The 11103-nt window shown below is 32.1% G+C and overlaps 4 protein-coding genes across 4 annotated transcripts; 1 reads left to right on the forward strand and 3 right to left on the reverse strand.

The window, feature by feature from the left end:
* The first annotated feature begins 250 nt into the window (after positions 1-250).
* On the forward strand, positions 251-766 carry LOC149896596 (chorion class CB protein PC404-like). The gene has a single exon (XM_090117371.1). It carries the CDS (start codon positions 291-293, stop codon positions 738-740), a length of 450 nt encoding a protein of 149 aa, XP_089973497.1. The 5' UTR covers positions 251-290; the 3' UTR covers positions 741-766.
* Positions 767-1502: 736 nt separating this feature from the next.
* Positions 1503-2691, reverse strand: LOC149896597 (chorion class A protein Ld5). The gene is made up of 2 exons (XM_090117506.1): positions 2641-2691; positions 1503-1892 (listed from the first exon to the last, which is right to left on the reverse strand). Exons 1-2 carry the CDS (start codon positions 2689-2691, stop codon positions 1503-1505), a joined length of 441 nt encoding a protein of 146 aa, XP_089973632.1.
* A 3917-nt stretch (positions 2692-6608) lies between these two features.
* LOC149896598 (chorion class CB protein PC404-like) lies at positions 6609-7650 on the reverse strand. Its single transcript, XM_090117504.1, has 2 exons — positions 7603-7650; positions 6609-7088 (listed from the first exon to the last, which is right to left on the reverse strand). The coding sequence occupies exons 1-2, from the start codon at positions 7648-7650 to the stop codon at positions 6609-6611; spliced, it is 528 nt and encodes a 175-aa protein (XP_089973630.1).
* A 2045-nt stretch (positions 7651-9695) lies between these two features.
* Positions 9696-10510, reverse strand: LOC149896599 (chorion class A protein Ld12-like). The gene is made up of 2 exons (XM_090117505.1): positions 10460-10510; positions 9696-10088 (listed from the first exon to the last, which is right to left on the reverse strand). The coding sequence occupies exons 1-2, from the start codon at positions 10508-10510 to the stop codon at positions 9696-9698; spliced, it is 444 nt and encodes a 147-aa protein (XP_089973631.1).
* Between the last annotated feature and the right edge of the window lie 593 nt (positions 10511-11103).

Raw genomic sequence — 11103 nt, forward strand, 5'->3', positions numbered from 1 at the left:
GTGGCATTACTCTTTCATTGAAATGTTATGAAAAAGATAATTTTAAAATTGCGTTAATGTAATTGAAGAAGAATCTTAATTAAACTATTTTAATTTAAATAAATCAAATCAATCAAACAAACATCTAATTTAAATTTGCATTCTTATCATTTAAGCGTTTGTTTTTTTTATGTAAAACTTTACAGATAATACAGGCCCAATACATTAACAACCCAGGGCTTGGCAACCCCAATTATCCTGGCAACGCATACGCAAACACAGGCTATGGCAATGCTAACTTTGCCAACGGAATGGCACTGGCAAACGCAGAAGCAGCGGCATACAACAATCTAGCGTATGGCAATACTCTAGCCAATGGCATGTCTATGAACCCTGCTTTTGCTAACATGGCATCTTATGGTCCAGAAGGTTTCAATGGTGGTGGTTTAATGGTGACTAGCTCTTCACCCATTGCACCAAGTGGTGTATCTGTGCTGTCAGAGAATTTATTAGTAGAAGGACCACTGGCTGTGACTGGACAAATGCCATTTTTAGGAGTCGTATCTGTGGAAGGACCTCTATCTGCGACTGGACAAGGTGCTGTGTCGTATTCGTGTGGCAATGGCAACGTTGGCATGGTTGGCGAAAACTTAAATGGCATTCCCGCTGCTGGCATTCCGAATAATGGCATTAATAATGGCTTCAATGGCATGAATGTGCCAGGTAGAGGTTATTCGGGTAATGGTTTAGGAGGTTATTAATTGTATTGTATGTTTTAATAAATTATTATTTTATATTAAACTATTGTTTTATTTAAATGAAATTTTCTGTAAAATAAACAATCTACAGACAGTTTCTATACCTAAGAAACATATTCTGACCTATATCCATATACCAGTATTAAAAGCTCTTCATTTTCAAAAAAAAATACAACTAGGTACATGACAAGTTAGACTACGAATAATTATTCTACGAGTCATTTCTAGTGAAAGTAAAAATAAAACGCCTGTTCGCTTATGTTAGCAAAATAAAGCATTCAGAATACTTGTCAAGAAAATGTTATCTTGATATTCGTTAAAAGTAAGATTCACATTTATTATTCAAATGCAAATGTAGTGAAAAGACTATTATCGAAAAATGCATTCTGCAGTTGCAGTCCCTAAATAATTATTTTATTGATATGTATTTATAAATGTAAGAATCAGCATGACTGGTAAACCAGGTCAACCTAAAAGATATTATAATACCATTTTAAAAAGGCTGAGCAAATTATAATATGACTATCTCACTCGCATCAAGAGGTTGCTTTTTTAGATTTTTCATAAAATATTTATAAAACCTAGGTACTAAATTACTTGCGTATGATGCATGTTTTAATTTAAGGTAGAGCCTTTCAGTCGAGTTAAAAAACATTAGTATGTTACGTATCAGAAGAAGTCTTGGTAATTTTAGGTGGTAATAAAATACATAAATCAAGTCAAAGCTTGTATTTTTCATTGCTCAATGCTATAGACGTGTCCAATTTAGTAGTAGGGTCCTCTGCATCCACAGCCGCAGCTACCAGCGATGGTGACGACACCACCAGCTGGCAGATCTCCCGCGAAGCGCACAGCACCGAGGATTGGCACTTGACCGTTGACCAAAGTGGTACCAGCTACTGGCATCTCTCCGAACACGGTGACGTCACCGATGCCTTCACCGCCGTACGCTCCCGCGAGCTCTCCGAAGGGACCAGCGAAGGGGCCAGCGAGGGGACCGGCTAGGGGACCGTAGGGGCCAGCGTAGGGACCGGCGTAGGGTCCGTATGGGCCTTCCAGGAGAGCGCCGGAGCAGGGGCTGGCGGGGAGGTAGGGGCCAGGGCCGATGCCGTAGCCAAGACCGGCTCCAGAGCAGCCGCAGCTTGCTAAAGCATTCTGGAAAGACATTAATACTTTAATAAAGAAGATTTAAACGTATTTTTATCTCTAAAGATGTCGTCAAAGTTGAAAAGAAAAGAGTATCTATAGTGAATCAATTCGCAAACGCATAATTAAAAATTCAATTCTAGATGTAAACACATTCAAAACATATCCCTTTAATTAGTTAAATTACTACTTAAACGAAAGGAATACAGTAGATATCTGTATTACCTTAAAATATCATGTTTCAAAACAAACATAAGGTAAAACGGTCCAATAGGTGATAATAATAATGCCAATAGGTTACTAATTCAAACTTTCGCAATGTTTGCCCTATCAACTTACATGCCCTATTAAAATTACCTATAAAAATAATGCAAGACAATGCTTGAAATAGTCTTTTGCGAAGATATCTAAATTACACAATTCCAATGAACAATTATTTTCCTCACAATATTTTATGAATCACTTTCGATGCAATGTTGTTATCTTCATCGATATTTTTTTAAATAATAAAAGTTAAAATTATTATTAATAATTACAACTTTCTCAAACGAATGCAATGAAATTAAATTTTCGATGTCTGTCTGTTTGTCCAAATCAACTAAAACATAACTTTACCGATTTTGAAAATTCTTTCACAAACAGAGAGCCTTATTCCTAACTGACATAAACTGCTTATCCTTTAAATATTATCCGAGTTTTGTAAAGAGCAAAGTTGTTTCATAAAATTAAAGTCTATTTTATAATTAAATGTTTTTACCTGGAGCAAGCAAGCTTGCAAGCAGAGCACGAAAATAGCAAAGGAAGACATATTTGATTTGACCTGAAGCTCGTTTCAGAATAATACATCCAAAACTATATTCACCTTATATACTTATTGACCTATATTTGTACATAGTATTGCGTTATTTTACGTGCCATATTTATTGTAATTAAATAGTGTTCTATATAAAAATGCGTAATTTTTATCCACGAAAACTTATTAACGGTATTTCGTATTTTGGTATTTTGTTTTTAAAAACTAGTTATAAGATAATCTCTAAAGTTTAAAGTTTATTCATGGCTAAAGTATGACGTCACATTAATTTCATTACCCAAAAACTTCTCTGTCTATCTTGCATTCTTTAATTTCAAATTTTAATATAATACACAATCATAAATATTACTATTATCTATTCCTCCTACTTATACATTCATGCAACCAATCAATCATATTGTGCCAGAAAGCTTGGCTACTAAACAATATTACATATCTATTCCTCCTACTTTTACATTCATGCAAACAATCAATCATATTGTGCCAGAAAGCTTGGCTACTAAACAATATTATATGTATTACTCACAGAGTACCGAGGATTGGCACTTATTAGTATATAATTTATCAAGTTTTATACGCTTTGTATAAAACTTGATAAATTATATACTAAAACCTTCCTCTAAAATTACTCTATCTATTAAAAAAAACTGCTTTAAAATCAGCTACGTAGTTTTAAAGATTTAAGCATACATAGAGCTGAACAGACAGCCATAATGACTTTATTTCATAGTATGTAGTGACTGCTACAGTATTCAATTATCTGTGATTACTCACTAAATACGCTTAGTCCCATTTCTTCCCAATCTATGAGAAGAAATCGTGGAAATGTCTAACTTCATAGACAAAGCATTTAAAAACTACACGTCTTAGTTCATGCTCTACATTTTTCTCTATTATAATCAAACTAGTTTACCGCCCGCGGCTTCGCTCGCTTTGTCTAAAACCTTATAAATTATATACACTAAAACCTTCCTCTTGAATCACTCTATCTATTAATAAAAAACCGCATCAAAATCCGTTGCGTAGTTTTAAAGATTGAATAGTCCGGGATACATCGCCCATTTTTGAAAGTGATTACCTACTATCAAGCTAATTTTTCGTGAGTAGCTTTATTTTGATGAGATGCCCAATAATTTCATGTACAAAACTCTCGATTGTGGTAGCTACCAGAGGAAACAAGGATAAAATATTTTGATTTGATGGTTCTCAAATATTAATTACTAACTGAATGTTTTTTTTTGTTCAATCTCTAGATAATTATCTAAATTATTGGAAAAAATATTTGTCCTACAAAATCTATGGTTTGATCAAAGAGTCCCCCTTTCGTTTTTTCCAATGTGTATCGATAACGTAGTCATCATAAATGATTACTAACCAGCTGATTTTTTTATTTTCACTTATTTAATACTTATATAATTCAACAGACATATTGTCCTACAAATTGCGTAATAAATATTTGAGGACCGTCAAATCAAAAATTTTTATCCTTGTTTCCTCTGTTAGCTACCACAATCGAGAGTTTCGTACATGAAATTATTGGGCATCTCATCAAAATAAAGCTACTCACGAAAAATTAGCTTGATAGTAATCACTTGCAAAAATGGGCGATGTATCCCGGACTATAAGCATACAAAGGGACATAGGGACAGAGAAAGCGACTTTGTAGGTAGTGATGATGCTTCCAGAATATAACAAATGAATAGAATAATTGTTTGAACGTTGTCTGCATAATCTTTATGCTACTAATGCAGAAATCAACATGACTTAGAATTATTAACTTATAAAAATTTAACATTTTTCCTATTATATGATCACCAAAAAGTTGTTAATGAAAAAAATACGTCTACATTATTTCTCTCTCTTGAAAACATTCATTCAAAATTTTTATATGAATCGCAAATTAATAAGGTAGTTCTTTCCATGTTGACGTTTTTTGTAAGTACCAATAAAATAATGTAGATACTAAATTGAAATCGACAATAAAATTTCAACTCGATAAAGTTTCTTTAGTTAATAAAATTCTTTAAAATAACAATTATTGACTTCTGATAGTTTTTATCATACATAAATGATACGTGCATATTTTCAACAGTTAATTGTAATATTTTTATTTAGTAACAGCACATAGAAATTATTGCTTACGATTGAAGCATTTTTGAACAACGACAATTAATTTCTAGATCGTATCAAATTTATTATATTTTAAAAACATTTTTGTATGTTTGATACTCAAATATGCCGTAATTAACGGATCTGGATGAAAGTTGTTACTCGTACTCGTACCTATCTAAAACGTAAGAAATATTGTTACAATGATTGCCCTACAAAGATTCATTTGAATATAAATAAAATAATAATCAGGTCAGCAGTTCCAAATAAAGAGAATCATAAACATATAGACAGATATTAGTAGGACGAATTATCACATACCTACTTATAGCTTTCCGTCCGCGGCTTCACCCGCGTTTTCAAAGAAAAACCCGCATATCTCCCGTTCCCGTGGTATTTCCGGGATAAAACCTAGTCTATGTGTTTATCCAAGTTAAACTCTATATTATATGTGCTAAATTTCATTGTAATCGTTTCAGTAGTATTTGCATGAAAGAGTAACAAACACACACACACCCATCCTCACAAACTTTCGCATTTATAATATTAGTAGGATTAGTAGGATGAAATGAGTGATTTTAAAAATTATACATAGAATTAATAAATAAATCTGTAACACTTGTCTTTAATTCTATTATTTTAATAGATAGACAGTGAAATTTTAATTGAAAGAAAGAAAGAAAGAAAGAAAGATCATTTAATTTTTTTTCATTTTCATTCTAATTGTTTTTTCTGTTTATTTATTTTAGCAATAACCATGTTTTTATGGGAATGATGAATCTGAATCTCCAAAGATTAGTTTTATCTTATACATAATATTAATATAAAATTAATATAGAGCTAAAGGCAAGATAGTAGTAGAAGTAATTAATATAGAGCTAGATCGCTCTGTATTTGTACTTATTAAAAACAATAGGGCTTATAAAACTTAAAACAAAATATGTAAAAATGTTTCAATAATTCTTATTTCGATGCATTTGCATCAAATGAGCGAATGCTCATTATCTAACCCCATACTATGTCAAATAATTTTAGTGTAAACAGGCGTAGAGCATTCTTTTGTTGTTCTTAGTGCGTTCGAAAAGATTCTATGCAATGTTATAATACTGAACAACACTCAATACGATTTTTCGTTTACACTAAAAGATAATGAAAAAATCCTCTTGCTCTAGCTCTATGTTCGTTTGATGAAAATGCACCGATAGATATCGTTCGATTTGCACCATGAATCCATTCATATAATGTCGTGTATAATATGTTGAATTTTTATATGAAAAAAATGTATGAAATTTTTTGTAGAACATAATTATCTTTTCGCCACATAATCGACGTAGAGCAATAGGTGAAAACGTTATTGCTGTACGTCGATTATTTTGTTTCGATGATATCTAAAATGTTTTATTTTATTTTGATTGAAATTAATATCTTTCCACACCCCTTTTCATCCCCTAGTTAATTTAATTTTCGCACCAATATTAGTGCATTTTTTTTTTCATTGTCATTCGTCATAAATTGACTTGTGCAAAGTGTAACTAACACACAATCATTAATTTTTATAACACTCAGGGCCGATTTTTCATTGCTCGGATAAAACTTATTCGTCGAATAACGTATAAAACTACCATTTCAAAAACGTATTCTAATTGCCCGTATTTGACAGTTTAGGTGATATTTGAATATTATCGTGTAATACTTTATTGGACGGATAAGTTTTATCCAAGCATTGAAAAATCGGCCCTCATAGGAATTAAAACAACAGCAAATATATTCTATCGTTTATTTATTCTAAATTAGAACTAAATCTAATTATAGCATGCACCATACGGCGCATTGTATTGAGCATATGCCATTTGCCCATAAGACCCAGGCGCATATCCCTGGGCAACCGCTCCGTATCCATAACCCAAGTCTTCAGCCAACATAGCTACATTGCCATTACCACAACTATATTGTATAGCACCAGCTCCCGCTGTAGGCAGAGGTCCCTCGACGCCAACTGCCCCTAAGAACGGAATCTGCCCAGACACTGCTAATGGTCCTTCATATGCGTTTTCAGATGTCATAGATACACCCACGGGAGCGATTGGAGACGAACTGGCGACGGCTAGACCGCCTCCGTTTGATGCGGATAGCATGGCGGGGTTGTAGGCACCGTTGGGGGCATATGCACTCGCTGGGGCAGCGTATTGCCCGTATGGGCCAGGGCCATATTGTGAACATGGTGCGTAGGACGCATATGCGAGGTTCTCAGGGTAGTTGTTCATGCACTGAGCGGCGATGCTCTGTAAATAAGGAAAAAATATTTAATCTGTGTTATTTGTATGATGAATCAATTATAATCTGTGTTATTTTAATTGAATATGTAATGTGATGATGCATCATTATATCGTTGATATGATAATATTACAATGGGGTCGTTTCCAATGTATGTATGTTTCATGGCGCTACGTATTTGTAGGTAAATATCGTGAAATAAATAATGAACATAAGTACTCTAGGTTGTTTTTGTGATGAATGCAATTAGGTAGAGTGCGAAATTTTCTTAAGTAAAAATCATTACTTTGACTCTCGAATTATAGTTATGTTTTATAAAGTTTATCTCCACTTCAATTTTTAGAAAAAAGACTATCGAATCGACTTGACTATCGAATTTTAGTTCTATTTTATGAAGTTTATCTCCACTCCCACTTTCTCATTGGTATTAATTCTTAGATTAAATATAATACATTTAGTTATGAATGAAATAAATATTTAATATCTACACTTGATTATGACAGAAGATTATAAAACAATTACCTGTAACAAGAACGCTTGAGCGCACAAAAAAACAATTTTGAAAGACATGTTGGTTCTAAAATACACTTGACAATGTAATTTAGAAATGTATGACCTATTTTATATTCCTACACTGCATACAATGTGTTAATTGTCATGCAATATATGTCATAATGTTACATGCATTCTTAGAAAATGTGATATTAAATAATTATTATTACTTAACTGCATTGTGAAAATAATTGCCGTCTTTGTACAATTCAATGTTCATATTGTTATTGAATAAAATTTAGTTACTAAATTTCTATCAAGTCTAAAACGTTAAAATATGCTAGGATAGGCAAATGTTAATCATCTATTTATTCGCAAATCGTATTTTTACAGTCGTCGTTACAGATATCCTCTACAAAAGATGTCGATCGAACATTCAATATGCAACTAAAATGGATGTATTTGTAGGGTGGAAATTCTTTATGAACCCTGGAAGTAAAGTATTTAAAATATGGGGAAATTAATAAACGATAGCAAATTTTATGTAACATTGCTATGTTTTAAAAATGAAATAGAAGTACTTACATTTTAAAATTCAGGAAAATTCTGAAAAAAAAAATTATCACTTGTTATTTCATTCTTCAAATCGATACATCGTACGAACGTTCGTACAAACATTAAATTAAATTCTACAAATATTCCTATTCTAACGATCCCGATCCGATCTGACCGAGCAAAGGTATTCGAAAAATATATGTATAGGAAATAAAACTCATTTTTAGATAGTTTAGTTATTTTAAGTTACAGGTAATTAAAAAGGAGCGCGGATTTCAAAAGAACAAATTGACGTCATTGGCTACATTTTCTTATGTAAAAACAATGTTAGAGCATATGGATAAGCGCGAAAAGTTTACAGCAATCTTCTTAGATATATGAGTATAGCTTTTGATTGAGTTGATCATAATAAATTTCCATAAATTTTACCTCTATTACTTAAAATATTTGAGAATGTTATTCAACGAATCGTCAACGAAACAAAGAAATAGCACACATATAGGATATATTATATGAGAATTCACAGATCCACTCCTAAATATTATAGAAGAGGATAGTGCCACAAGGAACCGTCCTTGATCCTTTAATATATTTACTGTATAAACAATTTGCCCAATATAACAACGCATAAATGTGTACTTACTTGTTGATGACGTATCAATTATGTATTATAAACGAAAATTTAACAAATACTGGTCCGTTATTGATAATATAATTTAAAATGAAATGGAATGCGACTTTATAGATTCGTGTATGTATGGTGAATTTACATCAAACGAGCGAAGCTCATTCTTAGCCCCCTATGTCAATTTTTTTTTTGTGTAAACAGGCGTAGAGCAACATTCTTTCGTTGTTCTTAGTGCGTTCAAAAGATTTTTTATAATGTTAGAAAATTATTACACATACGTAAACACTTTGTTTTAATTAAGTGTCTGAAAGCTAAATTTTGGTGTGTGTCATTTTTTTATAATATGACGTTTATAGTATAGTGCGAACTAAGCATACAAGTCGATATTGTTTTAACAAAGTATAGAGCCAATTTCAAAGATAGCTGATAATGTCTCTTATAGCCCATTTATATTTTAACCTAATTTAATGTTAATTTCATAAATTATTTGTCTTTTTAATTGGCAGTTTAGAAGGCAGGCTACTAGGCAGAACTTTTAATATTATATAGAACTAGAGATCCGCCCCGGCTTCGCCCGTGGTACATATTTCGCAATAAAAGGTAGCCTATGTCCTTTCTCGGGTATCAAAATATCTCCATACCAAATTTCATGCAAATTGGTTAGGTAGTTTAGGCGTGATTGAGTAACAGACAGACAGAGTTACTTTCGCATTTATAATATTAGTATGGATTTAAAACGATTAAACTGATATTTTTTCAAACTAACTGAATGATCAATAATTTATTATCATCAAAAATGAGGCCTGCATTGTTTAGCAAATATGCTATAAGCAAAATTTCTAGCAACCTTGGCAGATCATTGTTTCCATAACCCACTAACTAAGAAATAAAGTAAACAACAAATGTATGTATGTAAATAATTTAATAAACTTATTCTAATCTAATATACAATAGGACTATTAGATCCACAGCCACAGCTGCCAGATATGGTCACAATGCCACCAGCTGGCAGGTCTCCAGAGAAGCGCACAGCACCGAGGATTGGCACTTGACCAGTGACCAGCGTGGTACCTGCCACTGGCATCTCTCCCAACACTGTGACGTCACCGATGCCAGAACCGCCGTACGCTCCCGCGATGCCTTCAAAAGGACTAGCTATTTGGTTAACCACTGGGCCAGGTGTTGGACCAGCTAGTGGCCCAGCTATTGGACCATTATATTGGCCACCAGGTGCCAGATTCATGCCATTAAGAGCAGGATTGGAAAGGCTTAAGCCTGGATTCGTGAAGCTTTGACCATATGTTCCAGCACCTATGCATTGACTGTATACATTCTGGAATGATTAATAATATCATTATAGATTATATATGCAAGATATAACTAATTTGATAAGAAGTTAGAGATGAAAAACAGAGTTTTTTTAGTTTATTTAAAATAAATTATGTTTAGTGTTCTTAAAATATTTTAAAGAGCTTTTGATATTTATTGCGATAACGCATAACAAGACATTTTTTGCTAAATTCATTTTAAATCAAGCAAAAACAACCAAATATTTCACATTTAAACATAAAATTGATTATCAAAGAATTCTGCTCTCAATTGTGCTAAACGCACGTTCAGCAAATAAAACATCTCAATCTACTTATTGTCTTGCCTATTGCCTTATTGTCATGATATTAAGTCTTACTTCTATCTGTTCCTTACCTGAATCAAGCAAACTTGAACGAAAAATATCAAGAAAGCAAATGCAGACATGATTACTATACTGTTTTACTACAATAAAATCAACTAAAAGTAAATCTTATTTTATATAAGAAGACATTTTATAATGACAAAATCTTATTTTGAAATTTCTCTTCATACGTGATTATTTTATTTCCTTGCAATATTGATAATGAATCGGTTTTATATCTCTTAAAACTGTTTCTTAATTTTAATCATTCACTATCAATCAAATCCAAGAAAAAAGTTGGAAAATTGTCATTGCCTTGTCACAAAAGAATTAAAAAAAAAAAGCAAAGCAGCCTGCTAAAAAATTTGGCGCCAAAAGTTCATTCTGTAGTTTCATTTTAGTTACTTCTTCTACATCATTATTATGAGTTAGTATCGTAATATAATTTTAATGATTTCTGATTAAAAAAACCGAGATCGGTTATTTTAGACAGTAATACAACATTATCACAGATGTTAATATTTAAAATTAATATTTTTTAAGTCGAACATTCATCATAATCACCATTGCTGAAAATAGGCCTCTTCTATAAACAAACTTCAAGTAAATTTTCATAACCAATTAAATTATTTTTGATAGAGATAAAATAAAATGTTGTATATTAATTCTGTGCCTC

The sequence above is a fragment of the Colias eurytheme genome, chromosome 28, assembly GCF_061535395.1.
Source record: "Colias eurytheme isolate Ceu_HAF_F1 chromosome 28, ilColEury1 Martin Lab GWU primary, whole genome shotgun sequence".
Classification (NCBI taxonomy): domain Eukaryota; kingdom Metazoa; phylum Arthropoda; class Insecta; order Lepidoptera; family Pieridae; genus Colias; species Colias eurytheme.